This window comes from Stegodyphus dumicola, chromosome 3, assembly GCF_044657685.1.
Source record: "Stegodyphus dumicola isolate Sdum_Otavi_A_Nest chromosome 3, ASM4465768v1".
Taxonomy (NCBI): domain Eukaryota; kingdom Metazoa; phylum Arthropoda; class Arachnida; order Araneae; family Eresidae; genus Stegodyphus; species Stegodyphus dumicola.
In genome coordinates, this window is record NC_140770.1 from 227,248,043 (window position 1) to 227,273,418 (window position 25,376).

General features: G+C 31.8%; 1 protein-coding gene across 1 annotated transcript in view; it reads left to right on the forward strand.

Annotated features, from left to right (window-relative positions):
* The first annotated feature begins 9,700 nt into the window (after positions 1–9,700).
* Positions 9,701–25,376, forward strand: part of LOC118199024 (pentatricopeptide repeat-containing protein 1, mitochondrial) — a 63,380-nt gene continuing 47,704 nt past the window's right edge. Inside the window, exons 1-2 of the mRNA XM_085813875.1 lie at positions 9,701–10,391; positions 21,618–21,752. Coding sequence (XP_085670001.1) covers positions 9,831–10,391; positions 21,618–21,752 — 696 coding nt within the window. The 5' untranslated portion in view covers positions 9,701–9,830. The remainder of the gene's footprint in view (positions 10,392–21,617; positions 21,753–25,376) is intronic.

Here is a 25,376-nt window from a genome sequence, read left to right on the forward strand (position 1 = left end):
TCACCGGTACTCGAACTCTGGACTTTTCGAATACGCGTTGAGTATGCTTCCAATTACACCATGAATGCATGCGGAAAAAAGGGAAAAAAATACCTTATATACTCCCTCTTTTAAAGGCCGACTAGGGATGGACTTAATTGCCAAATCCTAGTGGTGACGAAAACAGCTACCTTGGTCACCACTGCATATACAGTACTTTAGTTCGCTTTATGGATCAACGAAGCAGACTAAAATCCTCCTTAAATCGTACTTGCGAAGTTGTTCTGGATCGTAATAGAGCGGTCAAATTTATCAAGTTGCTTGCTTCCTGTTTCATTCCCTGCTAAATAAAGTTACTGGAAAACAAATTAAACCCCTATTTGCATATAATTGCCCTGGTATAGTAGTATTAACTCCACACTGTAGTTAAGTTTTTGAACTGAATGTGAAAACTGGCCTTCAAAAATATGTTGACACCTTTATGCCGGAGCACGGTCGTTAGGTGATTTTATTAACTGTATTTTCACCTTTATGATAGTTTGTTACGACCAGCCTTTGTGTGCCGGTATAGTTATGATGAGGCATCGTGCAAAGGATAATCTCCTAAATTTCCACTATAATTCTGCTTTTGTCTTCCTCGCAAAGAAGCACTTTCAACCCGGAATGTTAATTGGCTCGAAAACACTATTCCACACATTAAAAATGAATAATGCCATTCAAATTTAGTTTCTAGATCTTTACAGAGAAAGTTAACTAATTAAATTTCGAAGAGTAGGGTTTCTGATAAGATTTGGAGTGCTTCGCTTACATCCGATATTTTATTGCTTTACAGGAAGCGCTCACTCAGAATTGTTCATGCTTAAGTAATGATTACTTGTTAGTTAAATGTATAACTTTTTAAAAAATTAAAATTGGTGACATAGATAATCTTTTCGTCTTCTAAAATGCAAATAATATGTATTCAGGGGGGAAATACTTAAGTCATTTCGAAAGTCTGCTGAAATAACTGAGAGCATAAACTGAGGTCAGCATACTATTAATTTTTATAGCTGCAGTTCATCCGAGCTATATAATTTACCCATAAGAGCACATTGATTTTCTTATATTATGCGTATTTCTGACACCGTGATTAATAAAAATGTGGAAACACTGTAGAATCATTAGGTTATTTGGAAGCAGGGGACGTGAAAAATATGCAGTACCCTAGCCGGGACTCGAACTCTGGACTTTTCGAATACGCGGCGAGTATGCTTCCAATTACACCACGAAGGCATGCGGAAAGGAGGATTTAAACCGCACAGCTGGCTTCCACCCCGGATATATCTGGGTATACCTCTAATAATATTTTGTGCATTTCCAAATCAGATGATGGTGGTGGTTCAGTGAGTTTACTAATTTTAACACTTTTACAATTTTAACATTATTTATATTCACTATATACAGAGCGTATTCTTAGGCCGCCGCCTTCAACATGAACAAACTTTATTCTCTTTCAACTATGCGAGCAACAGCGCCCTCTAGCCTTTTTCTTCAAATTACACAACACTCCCCACTTGAACTCGGTGGAGAGTTCATCTTTCAATAATATATTCTAGAATATTCAGTTAATATTTCGACAATCAATCCTAGACAAATGGTTATATATAACAAACATGCATACATAATTATAAGCATATAAATTTTACAAAACATTAAATGAGACCTCACTGAACATTCAGGAGAATCAAACCTAAAAATACAAAATACAAACATTAGTTAAGTTCCATATTATATAACAATTGTATATGCCTTTTTAAGGTACCAGTAGGTGTTTTAATTATGCAAGATCTTATTTTACTATCTCTGCCTGGCATTAATTCCAAAATTTTCCCTATGGTCCAGAGATTTCTGGGATGTTTATCGTCATGAATCAAGACAATATCGTTTATTTTAAACTGAGATGCATTAGAGAGTGGAGGACAAATATTGGCAGATCTCAGATTAAAAAGATATTCTGATCTCAACGCTTCCAAAAATGATTTAAAATATCTTGATGGTATTTATATCGTTTAATAATTGAATTTCTTGATCCAATCAAATTATTTGATGTTATTTTATTAGCAGGCAGAGATAGTAATCATCTACCAACCAGAAAATGAGAAGGTGTTAATGGAGAAGGTTCATTGGGATCGGTAAACACGTAGGTAATTGGTCTACAATTAATCATTGCCTCGATTTCAATGAGCACTGTTTCAATCTCTTTCACAGTAGGGGATGATCGACCAATAATTTTTCGTAAGCTGAATTTTATGGTTCGTAACATACGCTCCCAAACCCCTCCCCACCATGGACCCCTCTCAATAATAAATTTCCAATTTATGCCTCTAGCAGAAAATAATTCTTTCACAAATAAGTCACTCAAAGTTTTAAAAATATGTTTTAGTTCTTTGTCAGCTCTTTTAAAAGTCTTGGCATTATCGGAATACGCGGTGGTACACAGTCCTCGGCGAGCTAAAAATCTTCGGAAAGCTAGCAAAAAACTTTCAGTGCTGAGATCAGTTACTATCTCTACATGTAAGGCACGAGTGACCGCACACGTTAACAACAGCATGTAAACTTTACCTTGCCTATCTTTCGTAAAAAATGGACCGGCGAAGTCCAACCGGGTCACAGCAAATGAAGGCGACTCTTGGATTCTGTCTGGAGGAAGTGGAGCGATATCCTGTACCCCAGGACGAGCACTATATTGTCTGCATATCACACATTTGCTGATGATAGTCTTAACATGCTGTCTTCCCTTAATGATCCAATATTTGTCTCTGATCTGAGTTAGTGTCGAATTGAATGCGACCTTTCAACCGAAGAATTCCCTCCTCATCAAGCCTTGGATTAAGGGAGTAGATGGAAGAATCGAGAATTGATTTTTTATTTGGTAACTTAATTATTTCCACTTGATACGATTCTCTTTGCGTAATTTTTACCCAATAATGTTCAGCTGCTTCAACCTCAGAAGCACTTAAAGGTCCATTCTCTGTAGACCTTTTCCGAAGCCTCCCAATAAATCTTAATACATAGGCAGTAATTCGAAGTAGTTTTCCTAAAGAACTGAATTTTTCTATATGCAAAATTGGGGATTCATTGTTAATTACAGGTACAGACAAAATAATACTTTTTCTTAACTCTAAAGATTCTGAATTTGGTTGTAATTTCTTTTGTTTCGGAAAGTTTTCAGTAGGAAAACGTAACGTGTGGCTCATGCCACCACAGATCATTCTTAACTAGTGACTGAGCACTAATTCCTCGAGTCAGTAAATTGGAAGGATTTTCTTTTCCTTCGCAGTGGTTCCACAATTTTTTGTTGCATATACCCTGTATTTCTGTAACACGATTGGCGATAAATGGTTTCCAATTATTTGGCGAACCTTTAATCCAAGTAATGGCGATTTCGGAATCACTCCAAAAATAAACATCCTCAATTAAATCGCCAAACAATTTTTTCAAATATTTATACATTAGAGAAGCCACGAGTGCTCCCATTAAATCTAAACGAGGAAGCATGATTGATCTTAAAGGTGCAACTCTGCATTTCGACATGATAAAGGAAGTTTTAATTTCAGAATCACTCGTACAATATCTGAAATATGCGATGGCCCTATATTCTTTAGGACTAGCGTCCGAAAATAGGTGAAGGCTTATATTCACTGGATCGTCATCAAAGAAATTTCGCTGTATCGATATTTCAGTTAAATCATTAAGTTCCTCCGGCCAAATGTTGAATTTGTCCTTAATCTCTGCAGGAAGGACCTCATCCCAGTCAGAACCGGAACACCAGATTTCTTGCATAATAATTTTTGCCTGTATAGCAAAGGGTGCAATAAATCCAAATGGATCATATATTTGGGCGATACTTTGCAAAAGTTTCCGTTTTGTAGCAAAATTGTTTTCAGTAGAAAAGTAAATTAAATTTTTTAAATTGAACTTTATATTGTCCTCAATGGAATTCCAAATCATGCCTAAGAAATTCGATTCACTAGTCAGTTTGTTATCTGATTCCTTAATCCCATTTGAGACCCATAAATGGTTTAATGCTTTAGAATTAGTTCTTAATTTTCTGAAATTCATCCCAGCATCCTTAAATATATTAACCGCATCTACAGACAACCGATATGCATGTTCAAACGTTCCTGCTCCAAAATATAGGTCGTCGACTAGACAGAAGAATTCAACATTTGGAAACTGTCCGGCATTTTATCTTTATATTTCCGAATATGATATTTTATAGTGGCGGCCAAAATGAAAGGAGATATAGTCAAACCGAAAGCTACGCGACACATTTGCATAATCTTAAAGGAGTCATTCTTCTCATTAAACCAAAGAAATTTTAGAAATTGTCTATCACCTTCAGCAATTCCTATCATCAAAAAGGCTTTTTCAACGTCTCCACAAAACGCTATCTTAAACTTACGAAAATTTAACATAATGTCTACTATATTTGGATTTAGATTAGGTCCCGATTCAAGGCAGTCATTTAACGAATTCGTGTCCTCTGCCCTTGAGCTAGCATCGTACACAATTCTTACCTTAGTAGTTTCACTAGGTCGTATCACTGCTCGGTGCAGCATAAAATATCCCAAATTTGTATCATTATTCGGGCATTCCTCTACAATTCCTTCTAATATCTGGTTCTCAATTATATTTTTATATTCCTGAAAAATCTCCGGAGTTTTACTTAGTTTATCGTGAAGGTCTGCGAATCGTTTCTTAGCTACCTTAAAATTATTTCCTAGATTATTCGGACTGTATTTCCAGATTAAATTTGCCTCATATCTACCGTTTTTAAACTGCAAATTTCTTTCAAACTGCTCTACTATTTCGCAGTCAATATCGGAATAATCATCAGAATCATTTATTCCCATATGTTCTAATTCCCAAAAACCTCTTAAATCTTTCAACACAACAGTGTTTGTCATTACCGCTAAATTTTCAGAACAATTTTTATTTGTTTTATTTTTCTCTATTCCTGCAGCAACCCAACCAAACACAGAACTGACTGCGTGCAACCCTTCAGATATTTTAATTCTTTCTGAATAAACTACATTCGAGAACTCATCCCCGCCAATTAATATCTCAACATCTGTGTTATTTTTTCTTGAGCAATCGGCGATCTGCAACCCCAGATGCTCTATGAAGTCTGCAATTTGTGTACTAGGCACACTGATGGGCACCGAGGAAATAACATCGGAGATCAAACATACAATTTTTATTTTATTATTTTGTTTCCAATTCTGAATTTCGATTTCAACGACCAGATAGGAATGATTCATTGCCTTCGTCACGCCAAATGAATAAACAGTCTTTCATAGTGGATTAGAGTAAGTTTTAAATGGTCGGCCAATTTTTTCGTTATAAAGGATCTGTGACTGTCTTGATCAAGAATTAATCTAGTTAATTTTGATTTATACTTAGAACAAGCATAAACTGTACATGTTTATAATAATATTTCCCTGGCATTACAGTCATTATTATTATCACCTTGAGGAACAGAAGGAATCAATTTTAAGTTCTGATCTTTATTTCTTTCCTCAGAATTCAAAGTCAGAGATTCAGTTTCATTTTCGAAATAACCTTGTTCCGACTTTTTATTTACAGGGAATTTATTAGCACAAATCGATTCATTGTGATACATACCGCCACATTTATTACATTTAGTTTTATTTCTACACTTTTTTTATGTATGAAATTTTTTAAAATAGCAGCGGTTTTCGGATCTTAGTTTCTTTAATTTATCAGAAACATTCGCTTCGCATTTAAACGACTCGTGCAAATTATCTCAAAAGATGCATTTTTGTTTAACTGCAGTATGAAATGCAGCCGTGGGTGTATTTTTTACATATTTTCTAGTTTCATATTTTGATTGATCAACTCGCGGAGGCACAGGAATTTTCCTTTCATTTAATACTAGATTTGAAACTTCCCTGCATTCTATTTCTGTTTTAATAAATTGTGTTAATTCAGAAACTTCAACTTTATCTTTCGATTCTCTTTGCCGATTAAATTCCAAAACTAAATCGTCCGGAATTAATTTTAATAATATTGGAATTAGTAAATGTCCATATGAGCCAGAAGTTACTTCTAAAGTTTCTAAATTACGAATCGAAACTTCTAATTCGTCATATAATTTAAAGCCTTTACGTTAGCAGAATTTTTAACGGCTTCTAAATTGAGAATTTTATTCATGAATGAATTAATGATCAGGTCTTTTCGACCATATCTGTCCTTTAGTGATGCTAAACATTTTGATTTATCAAAGATCACAACTATCATAATTACTTTCAGTTAACTCAAAACCTGAAACAACATCCAAAGCTTGTCCCGTTAAGAATGTTTTTAAGTATGCAAATTTTTGTATTTTTGAAAGCGTTTCGTTTATATGTATCGAATTTCCGAAACTATTCCAAAATTCATTCCATTGTTTGGGGTATCCCCAAAATTTATCAATTATTAATTTTGGTAATTTCAGCGTACTATTCCCACTAGAACTGGAACTTACTTGCAAAATTCCATTACCACTAGACTGGTTTAAATCAGAACTTTGGGGATTCCTCGCTGGCTGTATTGCGGTAACCGCACCTAGAAACTCTTAATTTGACTACAAGCAATTATACATTTGGTCATTGTATTCTCCACTTATACTATAATCTTCTTCAATTAAGTTAACATCAATTAACTCTTGTATTTCATCATCAAGCGTTCTCAAATTACTTTTCTTTTCGGTTAATAATTCAAACAATTCCCGTAATTCTTTAATCGAATTTTCCTCCCTTTCAATTTTTAATTTATCTTTATTATTTATCACTTTAATTAACCTAGTAACAGACGATCTCAACGTGGAACGTTTACGTTTCAACCTATCTAACTTCTCATCCATTTTATTTAATTTAAATACACCCACGACAGCAATAATAAATACCTACTAATTTACTACAAATAATCACTAAATAATTAATTTAAGATTTCCCTACCTTTATTTGGAATTCCATTGTCCCTTGAATATGAAATATCCATTGTTAAATTCAAATCGAAACACTTAGATCGAACACCTAAAATCTTCACAAAGCCTTAATTCCCGGCCGATGCACCATCTAATAATATTTTGTGCATTTCCAAATCAGATGATGGTGGTGGTTCAGTGAGTTTACTAATTTTAACACTTTTACAATTTTAACATTATTTTTATTCACTATATACAGAGCGTATTCTTAGGCCGCCGCCTTCAACATGAACAAACTTTATTCTCTTTCACCTATGCGAGTAACAGCGCCCTCTAGCCTTTTTCTTCAAATTACACAACAATACCCATACGGAATCGAGTGCCAACCCAGCAGGGAGATGCCAGAGAGGACCGCCCCACGGTAACACAACTCCGTGGAGACGGCAAGTTTAATGTTCTGTTCCTGACAGACAGACAAGACAGACAGACAAAGTAGACAGATGTCTTTTCCTGCATCCGCTAAGTCTTTCTGCACCGATGGGCGAAAAATCAAGCATAGGTGCGAAGGAAAGGTATATAGAAAGGGGGCAATTTCGTATTTCAGAGGAGAGTAAAAAAGAACTTCGTATATTTTATACGAGTTCGAAAGGCCAGGAAGAAAAGATGGGACAAAATAAAGAAAAAAATAAATGGCCCAAAAGTAATGGAGAGGGAAAAAAATATTTTTATTTATAATTTAAAAAAAGGGCCTATAGAAAGAAAAGGAAAGAAAGTAAGAGAATTTTGTAAAAAAAAAAAAAAAAAAAAAAAAACACTATTGTGTTCATGAGTGTAGTCAAAGTTGTTATCATTTACATTAAATAGAGTCTTCCAGGTGTGTGTAATGTGTGTGTTTTGTAAAGCTGAATAGATGTAAAGATGGGGGGAAAATTAATAATAAAATAATAAATATTGGGGGGTCCAGTCACATAACAGTATAAGTGAAGTTTAGAAGCTAACTTTTGCTATAACAGGGAAACTAAAATTTAAACTTTTATTTTTTAACATGGAAACCAATATTAGCCTCTACCTTGAGACACATTAACAGAAGACACATAAGATCAAGATACATATCATGCAAAGTTATACATTAAACTAAGTAACATCATCTATTGCGGTTTCCAACATATTTATATACTCAGAAAACACCATCAGATAAAATCCTAAATCCAAAACAAGGCGAGAACATATCAGCAAAAATAAATAAGTAAATAAATAACGGAGTTTTTTTATTTTAATATTAATTATTTTTTAAATAAGCATTTTAATTATTTATTAAGTTAATGGTCATAATTTATTATATATGTACTATTTTATCAATTTGAGGCACACTGTATTAATATATGCTTTTAATTTAAATAGATAGGAAATATAGATTAAAAGAGCAAAAACTACATTGAGGCCCGAGATCGTGTTTTTGCCTCTCGAGAAATTCCTCAAAGGGACCCCAATGGGTAGTGCTAACACTACTGATAAGGGCTACTTATAAGGATAGCGTCCCTACGAGATGGTAACCAAAAAAGAACCACATGATTTAAAGCAATTACTAAGTATTTAATGCCAGAACATAATAAAATGAGCATAATAATAATAATGATCATAATAAATAAATGAATTTAAAGGTACTTTAGTGACAGATATTTGATTTAGCTTACAGAAAAGACATTCTACTTATCTGAACGCTCCGTCTTAGTGCTGCAAAAGATTGCAAGGAAGACAAGACCCCCAGGTACAGGAGAACTCCCGGCCTTGAGAACGAGACAATGCAGAGGATATTCGCGAAAATTTTGTTAAATAAATGAAGATTTTCCGGAAAACACCTTTGAAAATTCAGGAGCTCTTCCAAGATCCTGCCTCCATCGTACGTGATCACAGCCGCTCGCGGGGTCCAGCTTCCTCCTGTTCTGTTTCTGAAAAAAAGGGAGTCACAACACGGAGCCCTGGAAGCGTTGCTAACATTCTATTGTCATACTGCATAAATCAAGTAAAAGGAAATTACAATTGAATATGGGAATACTTACACTGTTGTTGCATTACATATAGTTAAGAGATACAAGTGCGTAGATTTACATAGAGTTGCAAATTTAATAATAGGCATTCATATGATATTGGTGCAATTATATATAGAGAAATTCAAACAATACATAGGGAAATCCTAGTGGTTACCGCCAATAGGGTACAGACAGAACAGTGTAGGAGCTTTACGAGTATACATTAGTTGAGAGAGTTATCAGTGGCGTAGCTAGGGTGGGGCAAGGGGGGACATCTGTCCCCGGGAGCAGCATTCATAAGGCACCAAACTCATGTTACGAAATTTTAGAATGAAATTTTTCCGTTCTTGGAACAGAGAAAGGGGCGCAAAATCTTCAGTTGTCCCCTAGGCGCTGAAAACCCTAGCTACGCCTTTGAGAGTTATGTCTTGTGTGTTGTAGTTCATGTTCTAGTGCACACCTCCAAATGAAGGTAATTACAATGTAATTACCATTTGACAATCAGAAGTAGGTAGCCGTGCAGCAGCTGATATTTCTAATTAGTAAGATTTGATGAGTCAATGTAGTAGGAGTAACATGGCCGCCAATAAGGCTCCTCTAAACCTCTAAAGAATAAGGCTCTATAGAGGAGCCTTAGCCGCCAAGAAACACGGTTTAAGTTGAACCTTCCTCCTTCTGTTCTAACCTGTTTGCCTTTTTCCCTGCCTTTTCTTAGCAATTTCCAGCGGGCAAAAAGACATAAGAGCAATTGAAGATGACTGCAACATGTGAATTTGTAATGTTTGTTTTCAGTTTATTTACAGAAATTAAATTGACTGACTAGATACCTTTACCATTAATTTATAATTAAAATGAATGCATTACTTCGTAGTCGATGGGTTCATGTTTTGGAACATCGTTTTATATATCCAGAAGATTATCGTTTATCAAAATATATTCTTTTGAAAATTTTAAGTTGCAATAGGACATACCAGCATAGTGCTGAAACCCTTTCTTCTGAAAATGTAAATAACGAAATTAACTGCCGCAGTGCTTCAAATGAGCGTAAGATTTTTAATGAAAGTAAATCAGATACATTTGGTACTTTAAAAAGAAACATTGAGAAGAAAAATATTAGTAATACAAAGGCAGAAAAAAGTCTTGAAAGATCTAAATCTAGAATTAATAATATGAAGTTTCAGGTGGAAAAATCAAGGGTAAAGAGAAAGGTAAAATCTCTTACGAAAGATGAAGGTAATATTTTTGGAAACTTATCAGAAGCTAATCCTATCTGGTATCCTGATGTGAATGAGGATCCTCAAGAATTTAATGATCAAAGTGATGATAGTGTAATGATTAAAAATATTAGCAAAAGATACAGATGTCCAAATGTGTATATGCTTGAGATGAAGCGCTTAGTTGAAGAAAAAAAGGTACTGAACTTTCCAATATTTAATAAATTAAATCTTAAATTTATTTTATGCATATGAAGTAAAGTAGTGATGTAAATTCTAATTTTTCAAGATGTATATCATCCTAATATAACAAGACCAGTCTTACTTTATTTAGTCCTTTGGGCAAAATTTTTTTCGGCATGAAAGCCCAAAAGGTACTTTCTGACTATCTCAACAACTACTACCAACTTTGGAAAGTTACTAAAAAGGATATTTTTTTTTAAATAGCTGATCAATTTACACTTATAAATAACTGATATTTTAAAATTTTTTAGCTTAAATAAATAAAAATTATATACAAGAAACCTTAGTTTACAAACTTATTTTGTTCTTTTAGGTTGTTTGTCAACTGAAATGTTCATAAACCGAAGCAGTTTTCTTCATAGGAATTAATGTAAAATAGATTAATTCCATAGTGGATTATAGATTGTTGCTTATTTAAACTTTTCAAGAGTTCTTTGTTCACAAGTTTATAAGCTGTAATCAAATAATAAATCAGCATAATAATATTCCATAACTCAAAGTGGAAATCATTAGTTATAAACAAATTATTAAGGATGAAACTTTATTTTATTTAATATGCACAAAGCACAGCTTGAGTAGAAAATAATTAAGATATTTGGTTTCAAAACTCCCTTCCATAAAATTATTTTTAAGAGGCCTCTTCTTTTAACTTTTCTTTGCCTCTAAGTTAGTTTCATTTGACTATGCTTGAAACTATGCACCTCTGTTTCACTCAAAATTTGTCCAATGTGATTTGCTGTTGCCTATGTTTTAAATTTTTCTGAAATGAGGCATGACTTTGCCACTGAAAATGCTAATACTTGCCACTGCTTTTCTTGAGTAATATCATTATGTGAAAACTTTAAATTTTATCCCATTTTACAAAAATTCCTTGAATTAATGAATAAGTATAATTTTATTTTTCCCTGAAAGCATTTCTTTCACAATAGCCTTTTACTACTATTTTGATTATTGCAGTTCTTTCTTATTCAGCTGATTTTTATAACTCTCTAATTAACTTCTCACTATCCTCACTGCTAGCTTCCTAGCCTGTCATTTTCTCTACATAAAGGCACAAATAGAAGTTAGGCCAGCATCTTTGTAATACCATTGATGATTAAGGTATTGCTGCCCCTAACTAACTACTATTAAGCTTCCATTCCAATTTTGAAAGAGAACATCTCTGGGGACTGTTTGTGGGTGTCCCACCTCTTTTTCCTTAACACCAAACTCTCGAGAGGCCTTTCAGCTCATTATCTATTTTAAGTGTCCCCTTTTCTGCATAGACACTTAATACTTACAAACATCCATGGCTTCTCTGAAATTCAGGTCTGAGCCCAATGGTATGGTAGTCAGTATCACTAAATATTATAACTGGTTGAGTGGCTTTGCCTAGAGATTCAGTATTATAAATATTAAAATAACTGATTTCTTTGTTAGTTCTTGTATTAGTTGTTAATCTGTTGTGTTAATTACTAATATGTATTACTAGTTGTTAATATGTTGTATTAACAAAAGCACCGAAAGTCTATTCCTGTTTAGCCTTTATCTTCTCCAGGCCGAATTCATACTCTTGCAAGTTGCTTGCTTTCAGGCTTTGTTAATTGGAGTTAAGCTATAAAAAATATTAAAATGAGATTTCCAAAAGTATTAATGATATGAGGTTCTGCTGTATTTATTAACCAAGCCCTTAATGCAAATTGAAAATAGCATCAAAAATTGCAAATTTTGAAATTAAATATCTCAGTCAGTTTTGTTCATGTAGGAGTCAAACTTTTTTTTTTTTTTAATATATAATGTAACATTTTTATAACATAACATTTATAATATAATATATAATGTAACATTTTCCTAAAATATAAATATAGGGCAAGAGAGCATATAAAATATTAGATTTCATAATTTTTTCAAAATTTATTAATCCAAAGGGGCAGTTGGAACTACTCTGTTATGCGCCCTCAATTCGCCAAACATTTTTGGCGAGAAACTTCATGCTGCCATATTACTATCTAAATTTTTTGTCTACATTTCAAACTTTAAGCCTAAAATGTCTCCAAAACGCGGTTTTCGCACATGCAAAAACTATGTTTTGAACACACGATTTAAGCTAAAAATCCGAAACAAAACAAAAAATTTAGATGGCAAAAACATAAAGTTTCTAGCCAAAAATATTTGACAAGAATCCATCTACATGTTTTAACTTAAAAAAACATCTGCGTATGGCACAATCTAGGCAACGAATGAATCTACGAACTACGCACACCTCGCTTTAATAAATTAACATAACAGCAATAAATTTCAAAGAATACCATGTACACAGGGTTCTGTTTCAACTTTAAAAAACATCAACGAATTGCACAATCTAGACGCTACGCACTAATCAACAAAATAAACTATAATAAATTTCAAATAATTTTAAAAACCAACAATAACGACAGAAATTCATACTAAAGAACCAATGAACATAACATTCTACAAAATAGGAACAAGAATAAAATAAAATGCACTTACCATGAATTAATGCTTTTTCGAACAGCAGAAATACCAATTTCATACCACCTTTAACATGCCACCACGTAATCACTATCATATTTACGTGACAGCCAGACACAGTTCAGAAAATTCATACTATGGTTTACAAATATATAAAATCACAAATCCCTACTTCTATCATGCACAACCATTAAAAATAATCTCCCAGACCCTCTTTCTACACCTTGAAATACCCACTACCCCTCAACAAAATGGCCACAATGATATTTCCTTTTGCCGAAATTCAATTCAACAACTTCTACCATTTTATCTTTCCCTCCCATCTTCTCAGACATAGAAGCGAATCGACGAGCTCCAGCGAAAGATTTTTCAACGTCAACAGGGTTGCCATAGAACACCTAATAACACCAAAAACAGTTGATCTTTGGATTATGGTAACTTGGCGATTTTTTGGCGAAAATTTGGCGACCAACTCTGCTACAGCAACCCACTATTTTTTTTTTTTTCCGCCGCCATTTTGTCTTCTCACGAAGTAAAGACATGTTTGTTTTCTTTTTATTTACTGAACACTTTTTCCAACAATCTACTAGCCAAATTACACTTATACTAGAAATTTTATCTAACAAAAATGCTTAATCATGACAAATATTCACTGCAAAATTGGGAAAAAGTGCACAATTGCAAACTCCTTGCGCGTTTTTCACAATAACACATACACATAAACCATGTACACGTCGACTTATTTTTACTTAAAAAAAATCCCAGAATTGCACAAAAAAGGCATTGCGCACTCTTCACTATATCCATGTACACTGCTTTTTTCTCATAAATTAGAAAAATTTCACGAAAATGCATGACAATTTTCTGAATCTTTAAACCCGGTAAAAAGAACATATATGAAATTACCTTATCGCGAAAAAGCATATACCCTTTCCAAATATGAACATTTCCACGTATAAAATAAATAAAATATCTAAAAACTTTTACCTCTAAATTATCTATTATGTTATAAATGTCACCAACGAATTCTTACCACAAACATTACAAATACTTAGTGTCAAATATTTAAATTATTTACATGCACGTTTACTTCAACTAAAACGTATACCAAATTCCTACAAACATAAAATTCACAAAATAACTATCATTTAATTAAAATATCACTAAACCATGTACACGTTGACTTATTTTTACTTAAAAAAACATCCCAGAATTGCACAAAAATGGCATTGCACATACTCTTCACTATATCCATGTACACTGCTTTTTTCTCATAAATTAGAAAAATTTCACGAAAATGCATGAAAATACTCAACGTATACTACTCAAACGTATTCCAAAATACTACAAACATATAACTCACAAAATCACGATCATTAAATTAAAATATAATTAAATTAAAAAACACTACTTAAAATATAAATAAGCACATACATTAAATTAATAAAAATTAGATTACAATCCTAATTACTTTAAACTAAATCATTGCTAATAACAATTTTCAAATAATATCATTTTAATTTATTTACTCCTTACATTTAGAACAATGCATAAAAATAATATCCTCAAATGATTAAAAATACTAACTTACCTAATCTTCTTCAGAATCTTCATTACATCGTTGCAGTACTACTGCTAATTTCTAAATCCTAAATCCAGTAGTCAACTGGAAGTCTATTCACCAAGTAATAAGAAATTAATAAAATTTCACCTATACTCAAACTACTTTCAGCAAACCACGTATCCTTCCTTACACTCCTTTTCACAAAATGTCCATTTTCACCATATTTCTTGCACCGCTATTTAAACTTGTAATATCCTTCCTTTCACACAATCTCAACTTATTATTATTATCAAATAAACGCATTAAAAATTTAGAATTCACTTTACATAGCGCCATTCAATCCAAAAATTAATCAACACTATTTCACACAACACACAATGAAGCTTTCCCAAATTAACCCCCTTTTCTGATTAAAGAACTGTAATTTGTCCATTAATGTCACATGACATATCTCATGATCTCTCATTTCCCTCACACAAAATAATGCGTGATCGGAACTGAGTGCTTCTCTCATTATTACCAAAGTCCTAGGCAGTAACCTTTATTGCCTCCAAAATGTCGCCAAACTACCAGTTACCATATTCCAAAGATCAGCCCCAAAAACCAGCGCAGAACACATATCGCCACATTTGGTGAAATTAGGGCGTATATCAGAGTTGTACCGGGCAAGGACTATTATTTTCATTTCAGCATTTTGCGTTGGTTCACTATAAATGTCCAATTCACTTTTCAAATTGTTGCCACCAAATATTATCGCCCTGTATTATATTTAAAGAAATTAAATAATGAAGAATCTTGCATAAATGTATGTATGTTTTTCGCATTGTGATAAAACAACGGTACCTAGAGCCATCCAGTTTTGAATAACGTACGTTTTCACTCAAATATGGGCATCTAGAAGCCCAAATTTGGAATTTGTTTTATTATCTATTTCATATTCTGTAAAACTGTGATATGCACATTTTAAAATTATTTTGCGATATTGCTGTTGAACTGAATTTTATTATTTAAGTGCAAAAAAAACACAATATTTAATAAATAAAGGTAACACACAAAACATTTTAAAAATTGCCCCTTTGGACATAATTTAAAATCTGAAAACTTTCGGATTTTTTTTAATTAAAAAGTGACAGAATATGATTGATTGCCCCATTTAAACCACTTTAGTAATTGGAAATATTGTCTACAACCAGTGGTTGCAAAATTAAAGGTTGGGTAAGGAATTTTATGGATGCAGTGTATATACTATTAAGACATTTGTTAAGTTAATATGTAATCAGGATGAAAGAAACAACGTGAATTTTTACTCTTTTGAATATTATCTCACACATACTTATTTTTATAAATGTATTAAATCTGAATTTTGATGTAATATAGAACAGCATACATAAAAGTTATGAAATAAAATCTGAGTTTTAAGAACAAGGATCTCGTACCATGTATGTTTGTGGGGTGGGAGCACATGTGATCCTTCTGCAATCTAGTAAAAAATTTGTTTTGTATTAATGTGTTTGGAATGTAATATATACATAATACATTTTTTATTGATGCAGTACTGTACTCTCTAATCTGCTTGTGAATCCTTAATTAAAAAGTTAAGCACAAGTTTATTGATGTAGTTGTCTCTAATTCTACCGCAAACATTTTCTACTAATGTTATACTAAACTGTATAACGTATAAAATTTGATGAGAATTTTACAGCGCTGACAACTAAATATTCTAAATGTCAAAAAGTAGACTGCATATTTTTTTCCAGCATTTTGACTCTGAAGATGAAGGGGATGATTTTGTTCTTATTTTTATTTCACTCTTGTGTATTTTTCATTGCTAATATTTTTCTTAGAAGCTCTTTGGTGGATTTTATATTTTTATAAAAATTACTCCATGGACATGTGAAATTCATTTTCACACTTAAATATTCTTAGTTTTGACAACTGTCTTCTACTTCTTTCTGAATACCAAATGGTTTGGCTTGATATAGTTGCATCTGATTACAGCAAAGCACACTAGTCTAATGGATGGGATGTCTTTGTGAAGAACTTCCAAAAATAAAATGTCCTGTACCCATGTTATACATGGAGAATACTACGAAAACACCCATGCAGTCAGCCTGTTTGCCTGGAATCACAGCCTTGTCAAACGACTTTACTGCTTGACCACTGTTGGGCTAAAAACCAAATGTTCATAATTGAAAGTCTTTTTTTACTGGAATGATGCATTTAGTGGTGAAAATAATTAACGAGACATACAATCAGTTTCATAGAAAAATCTTTGACATGTTTTAGTCTTGGACAATACTTTGGGTGCTGTAATAAATCCTGCATATCTGATAATCATGTGATCAGTATTTTTTATTCTTTTTGTACCCGTCATTTTATATAAAAATCTCTTCCCTCTAAAAAAAGTATTTATCATATCTGGCAGATTTCTATGATGCTGTTGTATTACCTAAATAAGAAAAGCCTCAGCTGAACAGATTCATATGCATTGTCCTCTATTTATACTATATATAATTCTTCTTCTCAATATATTTCCATGAGTTTGTTTTTGACGTTTGAGTTCCATGTTGTTGACGATAAACTCCAGAATGTTTTTTCATATAAAAGAGCATTGACGTCTTCATGTGTATAAAATATTTACCGTATTTGACGGCATATAAGACGCACCCTTATTTAGACGGCCACACACAAGGGAAAAAAGTTTCAATAGCGTGGTTTCTGTTAGTTCTCACGTTTCGTAAAAGCCAAATAAACAATTATTGAATGTTAATTAATTAACTTTTTTGAGATCAAATTTAGGAAAAAAAGTGCGTCTTATATGCTGTCAAATACAGTATGTGATTCTTGTTATGTATTTCTAAATTTTCCTTCAGAATCTTCCTTATCTATGAGAATCCTAGGACCAAATTTAATTACAGTGCAGTGTAATGGAGAGAAGGCATTTTTATATACTACATATAGCTCATTTACCATTTCCCGAATAATTTAAGTCAAGCAATCTTTTGATGTTTTGTGCAAAGTAAAAAAAAAAAAATAATATTATCAATTTTTAGTGTAACAAACAAACAACAAAAACAAAAAAAAAAAAAGAGAGAGAGAGAGAGAGAGAGAGAGAAAGTAAAAATTGCAAAGCAAGACTAATTTTTTTTTTTTTTTTTTTTTTTTTTTTCAAATTACTTGATTTTAAATAAAAGTTACATTTTTAAAGGAGAAAGGCAACTGCATTATTTATCTTGTGAGAAATGCATCCACTTGCATATTCTGTTAGATAACTTCTAAATTTTCATTTTACTTTTAATTAAATTGTAATTATTGTATCAAATATTTTAATTAAGCATCCAAATTTATGGTAGTTTTTTTAATTATTATTATATCCAATGGCTAGGCAAAAAGTTACAAAGAACTAAAATCTTATAAACAGAGGTTACAAATAATAGAACTAAGAACAAAAAGACTGAATCATTGTCTAAAAAGCATTCTTGCCTCCCAGTATCTTGACTCTTCTGTAAGACCACAAAGAGCTCCACTTCAAAGCAGGTGGTCCATTTTCTTCTTCAGAATCACAAAGTAGGCAAATAGGATCACTTGAAATGCCTATGTGGTGCAGGCAAGGCAATCATGTCCTGTAGACAGAGAGAAAGCCACAAATGCATTGCATCTTGGACTATCAGGAATAAGAGAAGGATTTAACATTCTCCAATATTTTAAGGCTGTACGAGTCTGAAGATTTCATAATCTATTATATGTAAATATTTTTTTAAGCAGTTTAATTCTCTAATGTGAAATGGATGTGTTAGGATGTTGTAGTAAGAGGGCACCTCTTTGTGAAAGGAAATCTGCTTGTTCATTGCTCAAAAAGCCACAATGGCCATTTATGGTAACTTTAAATTTCAGAAAATTAATGTAGTAATTGCTTCTAATAGTAAACTTCTTTACAAAGAAAATTGAAATGATCATGCATTAAAAATTTCAAAACAGGTTCTTCTGACAACTCTTCATGTGAAAATAAGGTTACCATCTTCAATCAGTAGAATTTAGCAAACTGAAAAATTCTTTCTTTCTGACAGTAATATGCAATTTTTCTGCCTACCTTCTGATTACTGTTAACAGTTCTAATAATGGAAGCAATATTTTGATTTTTCAAGACTAGTGTTATGTTCAGAAATAAATTGTTCAAACTGAATCTGTGCCAAATGCTGTTTTATGAAATATCTGGCCTGTTGCCTGAAATATTTATCCAAGGCAATACTGCCCTAGCCAGTCACAATAGTTTGCAGCTTGTTTCCTAGTAGCTGTGGATAGGAGTATATGAAAGGTGCAACTGGACTTCAATTACAAAAATAACTTAGTACACAACTGTGCAACAACTCAAATATTTTTTCATGCATGAGATAAAAGTATACTTGAAAACTGAATTGGTAGTACATGTTTTTTTTATTACTTTGAAAACTCGTGTGTATCATTGTTTCACAGAACACCACTTGAGAGACAATGCTTATCATACCAGCAAAAAAAAGTAAACTGTAGGACAAAAATGGTATGCAAGCTCTTACATAATATATTACGAATATATATATATGTGTGTATGTGCGTGTGTATAATATATGCAAAGGAACTTAGATATTATAGATCGTAGATCCATATTGAAGAAGAAGCATTCTAATTGCGTAGTATGCTAATGTGTTGAAAATGTAATATCTAAAAAACTTGGCAGTCGAGGCAGTTTTAATTCCATTTTTTATTATTCCGGTTGACATATGTGGCTACAATCACTTGGCACTCTAGTCATGCTATTCACAGAACATTTACATTTTTGATATTATTGCAATAGCAAGCAAGACAGTGAAATTACATCCTAGCAGGGTAGAGAGTGAAGCTGAAGTGCCTTGTTGTCCAATATTTAAACACATGAAGAGAAAAGTTTTGGTTTAAGTTAAAATATTTCCAATTATTACGCCATCAGCGCTGCACAGGCCATACAAAATGGAATGATCTAGAAATGATGCAATCGACAGAAGTTATTATGATTTTTAGAATGAGAGGGAGAATTAAGGAGTTTACCATTAGTTTAAATTATATTATTGATTCATATATTTTTTATCTTACATGCACACGTATATATATGTACAGTACAAAGTCCGAAATCCGAACTCGTCGGGACTTTGGCGATTCCGGATATTAGATCATCAGTTTAAATCTAGTAAGATGGCATGTAGAAATTATAAAATAGTGATTTATGAAATAATGAAGTATTTATGATTTAAAGGGCATCAAAATTTACAAAAAAAGCTTAATATTTATTTGTTTAGCTTATTAAACATTTCTTTCAATGCTAGTTGTTTAAGTTGCTTCATTTTTTGTGCTAATACTTTCTCTTTAATTCTGTAGACCGACGTAATATCTTGTTCAGTTACATTGTGTTGAAATCCTGTAACTGCTATTTGGAGAATTCCGACTAACTTGTCAATAAAAATTTTTTCGTTTTCAGTAACTTCTCTGTCATTTTCTTCACTATTGGTGGTGGTATTTTCTGGAGCTAGAACCATACTACAGATTTCACCATTCATTAACTGATTGATGATTTAGAAGCATTGTCGTCATAATGAAAAACTTCTTTTATATCATCTTCATTTATTACCGCTTCTCCTCATTTCTTTACAAAATCCATTAATTGGGAAATTTCACCTTTGTTTTGTGATATCCTCCAAAAAACTTTCAAATTTGCAGCTATCATCATCAAATTTAGCTATCCTTCACTATACATATTTCGCTATGCATCATGAGCTTGGCAACTAACGACAAGTAGTTCAGTTAAATTTTATCTTGTTTCTATTGCACATTGAGACAGTTAAGCTTGAATTGTATTAATTTAGTCATTTATTACACTTAGTCTATTTCTTGCACATGCTTAAGGCTTATCAGAATTCTAAATAAATAAATTCCCACATATACTTAAGCCTTATTGAGGGCCGGCGCTAGATATTTTACCGCCTGATGCAGTCTCTGTGGGTCCTAAATTATACGACTCGGTGCAGCCATACGAGCCCTGGCACTGGTTCTGGGTTTATGTGAATAACAAATCGTTTATTCTTAATTCAAATAGCCCTAAATGTAGTTTTTGGGTCTATGAGTATCCTCAACAAAATCTATTTTTAGCTTTTTTTAGCTAAGAAAAATCTATTTTTAGCTAAGAAAGTTTTGGTAAAATTTCCTCATCAACATTTTTTAGTGCATTTAACTTAAATCTGTAATCATCGCCAAGCGATAAAAACGCTCATTGTCAACATTAAAGTTACCATGCTCCTTTTTACCATACCTTATTCAGTTACCAACATAAAAAAATTGTTTAGGCATCTCTACATGAGTCATTACTTAAGTTGTCATATTTTGATAAACATGGGGTGATGAAAGGAAAATATAATAAATAATGATTCACCAGATTGGCATCAGATCAATGATGTATCTATGTGGAATGTTTCAGTTAAAGATGTATGCCAAGTACATACACAGCAATGGAGCCAAATTACTGATGGTACAAATTTATGCTAAATTGATTGTTTCTTCAATAAAAAGGTATTTTATTTAGTGTCGAAGTGAAATTAAGAATCGGGACTCTCCGGATGTTTTATTATGAGCGGAGGAGGGAATCAAATGCGCATGCATAAAGCCTACAAGAAAAACTTTGTTGGTGGTTTTGAGGTCCGTATTTTAGATCATTCTGGATTTTGGACTTCATGCTGTATGTATGTATGTACATATGAGTGCACCATACACATACTTATTTTAGTCCACCTTCATATGTTGTGTCATTTCAAGGATTTTGAAAATTGTTTCTTCTGCTTTTAATTTTGAATAACTGTTTTAATTACTTGATTATTAATAATATGTATTAATTAGAAAATAAAAATTCCCCTAATGAATTTTATATATGTTATATTAAATATATAGGTATGCTAAAAATATGAAAACAGAGCAAAAATATCTTATATTCAAATCTGCTATGAAGATAAAAACAATAGGGAAATGTTTTACATTAAAAAAAGTCTGAAAAAAAACTAATTGCATAAAAATTTATTACTTTCTTAATGTTTTAGTTCCCTTACCCCAAATGTTTTTCTTTTTCTAATAACAACTTTTCCTCGTAGTTGAAAGAAGCCCTTGATTTGTTTGTTGACATGAAAAGGAATTTTGTACAACCTCTTCATCATCATTTTACATTTATGATTGGTGCATGTGGAAAATTTGGTTTTACAGAAATGGCTTTCAAGCTTCTTCGGCAGGTAATTAATTCCAAATGTATTTCAATTTTTTAAAGCATTTATGAACCTTTTATAAATTCTCAAATCAAATTTGATAATTCAGTGGCAATATTTTTGTAACATTAAAAGTACCAGTGTTAAATATGTGCATAGTTTTACTCTGTATGTCAGTTTGACAGTTAACTTATTTAAGTGTTAGAGGAACAAAAATAGCATTCAGTTGGATACTTTTTTTTTTAGCACCAAAGATGCTATTAGTCTCAATCATCATTTTTTTGTTTGCATCATTTTTCAAATAAAAGGATATTGCCACCAAATGTTATCATCATGTATTATTTTTAAAGAAATGCCATATTTCTTTGCATATTTTCCCTCTTTTTTAACTAATTGTATCATCTAAAAATTGAAAGGTGAAAATTATGTAAGTAATTTAATTTCTGAAGAATGTGGTTACAGTAAGAACATAACAAATGAAAAAAAGTCATATAGTATAAACTACTGGTAACTTTTTTAAAAGAAACCTACATTCCTATAAGAATACATAGTAATATTAACATTACAGTATCTGATTGATATTGAGTTGACATCTGACAGTAATTTATCTGGACGCACTGCACAAAACACAATATGTCCAGCTCATTTACCTTGTAAACCCTTGGCTATATCACATGAAAAAGGCTTAACTGCAGTTCCCAAGAGACACATCATAGGGAGGGAGCAAACAAAAGACCCAAATTTTGGAAGATCAAAAACATCAGCAGTAGATAAGGCTACAGTGAGTTTAAATGTATATAACAGAAACAAGGTAAAACCAGATGTTTGGAAAGTTTCTTAAGTGTAAGAAAACCTGCTGCATCTGGGTAACTTAACTGCAAATGCATTTCAAATGATAAAAGCAAGAGAAAATAAAATGAATGAAATGCTAATACAGAAATGGAAGTACAAATTTAATAAAAATAATCAAAGAAATACAGTTTACCAATAAACTAGCCCATGGAGGGAAAAATTGTGTGCAGTAAAAGAAGAGAAAATTGTGCAAATATTTTTAAAATTTTCAGAACCTAGTGCTAAAAAGGTAGGCAGGAAATATGTGAGAAAATACAGTAATATACAGTGAGTAGCAGTGTTAATATTTTTAATATTCAGGAATTTTAAACATATTTCATTTTTAAATATTTTATGATTTTGCTGTTGAAGATTGTGTGGCAATAAGTGTAAAGAAAGTGATGTATATTAAATAAAGTTAAAAAGACAAAAAATTAATAATAAAAAGATAAAAAAGTTATTAATAATTTTACTATGAAAACTGAACATTGATGTAATGACTGGAGAAAAGACTGAAAAAATTAATGGCAGCACTTACCTTAGTGTTGAGTGTTCTAAACATACGCAGCTTTTAAAATTTTTGTGATTTGACTGTTGAATTTTATTGGCTTAAGTGCGAAAACAGTTATTAGGTGTGACAAAAAATATCACATGAGACTTGCCAAAAGAGCTTGCTCATACTTGCCCATATCAGACGTGAAACTCAAAAACGAGTAGCCTCAGAACGTTGAAATGTTGCACATAGAACTGCTATAACATGTAGATGTGAACCTCGTATTTTGGTTGCAATCGGCCGCACCAAACGTATATAAATATATTTATATATATATCCACTCTGTTACCCGGCTTGGGGATCTCAGTTTCTTTACTCTTATATATTTGTAAATTGTACATTTTTTGCTTTAAAAATGATTGAATTATGTTGTTCTTATCTTCTGGTTAAGGTTTTTATGCCTTAAGGAAATCTGCAAGTAATATTTGTAGAATTATCAACAATTTAAAAGCTGTTTAAGTGTGCTTAAACCTAATTTTTAAATAACATAGCGGATATGTTTGTTTACATTTGAAACAGCAGAATAGTAGATCTGTTACCAATCTAGAGAGACTAAGCTTCGCAACAACAAAGATAACGCCTTCATTTATTATTGCAAATTAAATCATGCTTAATCCTTTCTGGAATTTTTTCAAGGAAATAAGTATTTATGATTTACTTCGTAATTTTTAATACAGATATTTTGACTTTTTATGTATTTTTGCCTTCTTACGAAGTGAGAACTGAATTAATTGAATGAGAAATACTCAATTGTCTGTGAAAAACTGTTTCTTTTTTGTTTTGTTTGCTTAATTTCTTTCATACATCATTCTAGCTTTATTATAGTATTTGAATAGAACATGTAGCAACGATTAGATAATTCTACTCTTTAAATGATATAAATTTTGTACATTATAAGTTATAATATGAACAAAACGTAATACTGTTAAGTGAATCTAGTCGGGGAAGTAGATTTAAAATCCAATAAGTTTAAATGAAATGCAGAAAAAAATGTGTATAATTTAATATTCCGTACAAGGAAGTCATGTGATGTACACATCAGATTTTTTTCCTTTGTATGTGTGTGTCTTTATAGCTTTATTATGAAGCATTGTTTTCTTCGCAATTACGCCACATACAGTTCAACATCAAAATCGCAAAATTTTTTTAAAAGCTGAATAGCAGCATATGTTTAGAACTCTAGATGCAGTGTTAAGTGTTGGCATATGTTTTTATAGTCTTTTCAATTTTTCCCCAGTTCTTTATATCAGTATCCAATTTTCTTAGTAAGATGGCTCACAATTTTTTTTTTTTTTTTTTTTTTTTTTTTTTATATAATTAAGTTTTTGTATACTAAATTTATTTATTAAGTATCACGTTCATCTAACTTACGCACTAACTTGCACCATATAAAACTCAGTTCAACAGCAAAATCACAAAATATTTAAAAACAGTATATTTATATTCGCTGTATTATTTTTTTTTTTAAACTAGCCACTCATACTTCCAGCCACATAATATAGTTATCATAAAAAAGAATAATAATTTTAATGAGTCAGCTAATATAATTTCATAAAAAATACTGACTACTTCTAATTAAGCATGTCATGATTTCAATCATGTTTACTTAAATAAATCATATCAGAAACTAATAAAAAAATGTTCTTAAGAACTGAACTTGTTGCTTTTAAAACGCTTAGTTTATTATTCAGTAACCTTCCTGATTAAATATGAAAGTATCTTAGGCTTTTCTGAATAGCAACATGGTGAGGCGTGGAAGACAAAAGAGTTTTACTTCTAGCAGTGGCAACAGATTGCTTTCACAGAGACGACTTTGTTAATTAAAACTGAAAGCTAAATAAATATCTTACATTCGTGCACATGTTTGGGTGAAGGAATACGTTATTCAAAATTTAATGGCTCTAGGTACCATCGCTTTCTTAAAATGTGAGAAACATACATTCATACATACAGAATCTTCATTATTTAATTTCTTTAAAAATAATACTGGGCGATAATATTTGACAGCAACAATTTGATAAGGGATATGCCGTTTATAGTGAACCAAAGCAAAGCATGTAAACTGTAAACTGTAAAAATCATTCACATTTATGAATTTAATTTTAAGTTTAATACTAGGACTGATTTTTGGAGTTGGTTAATGGAAATGCCAGTAACAGATTAAATATATGAACAAAATTAAACTCTTGAAATTATACGTTTTAAAAATTGAGAACTGCAAATAGTATACCATAATTTCTCTTTTATTTTTGAAAAATTCATTCCAA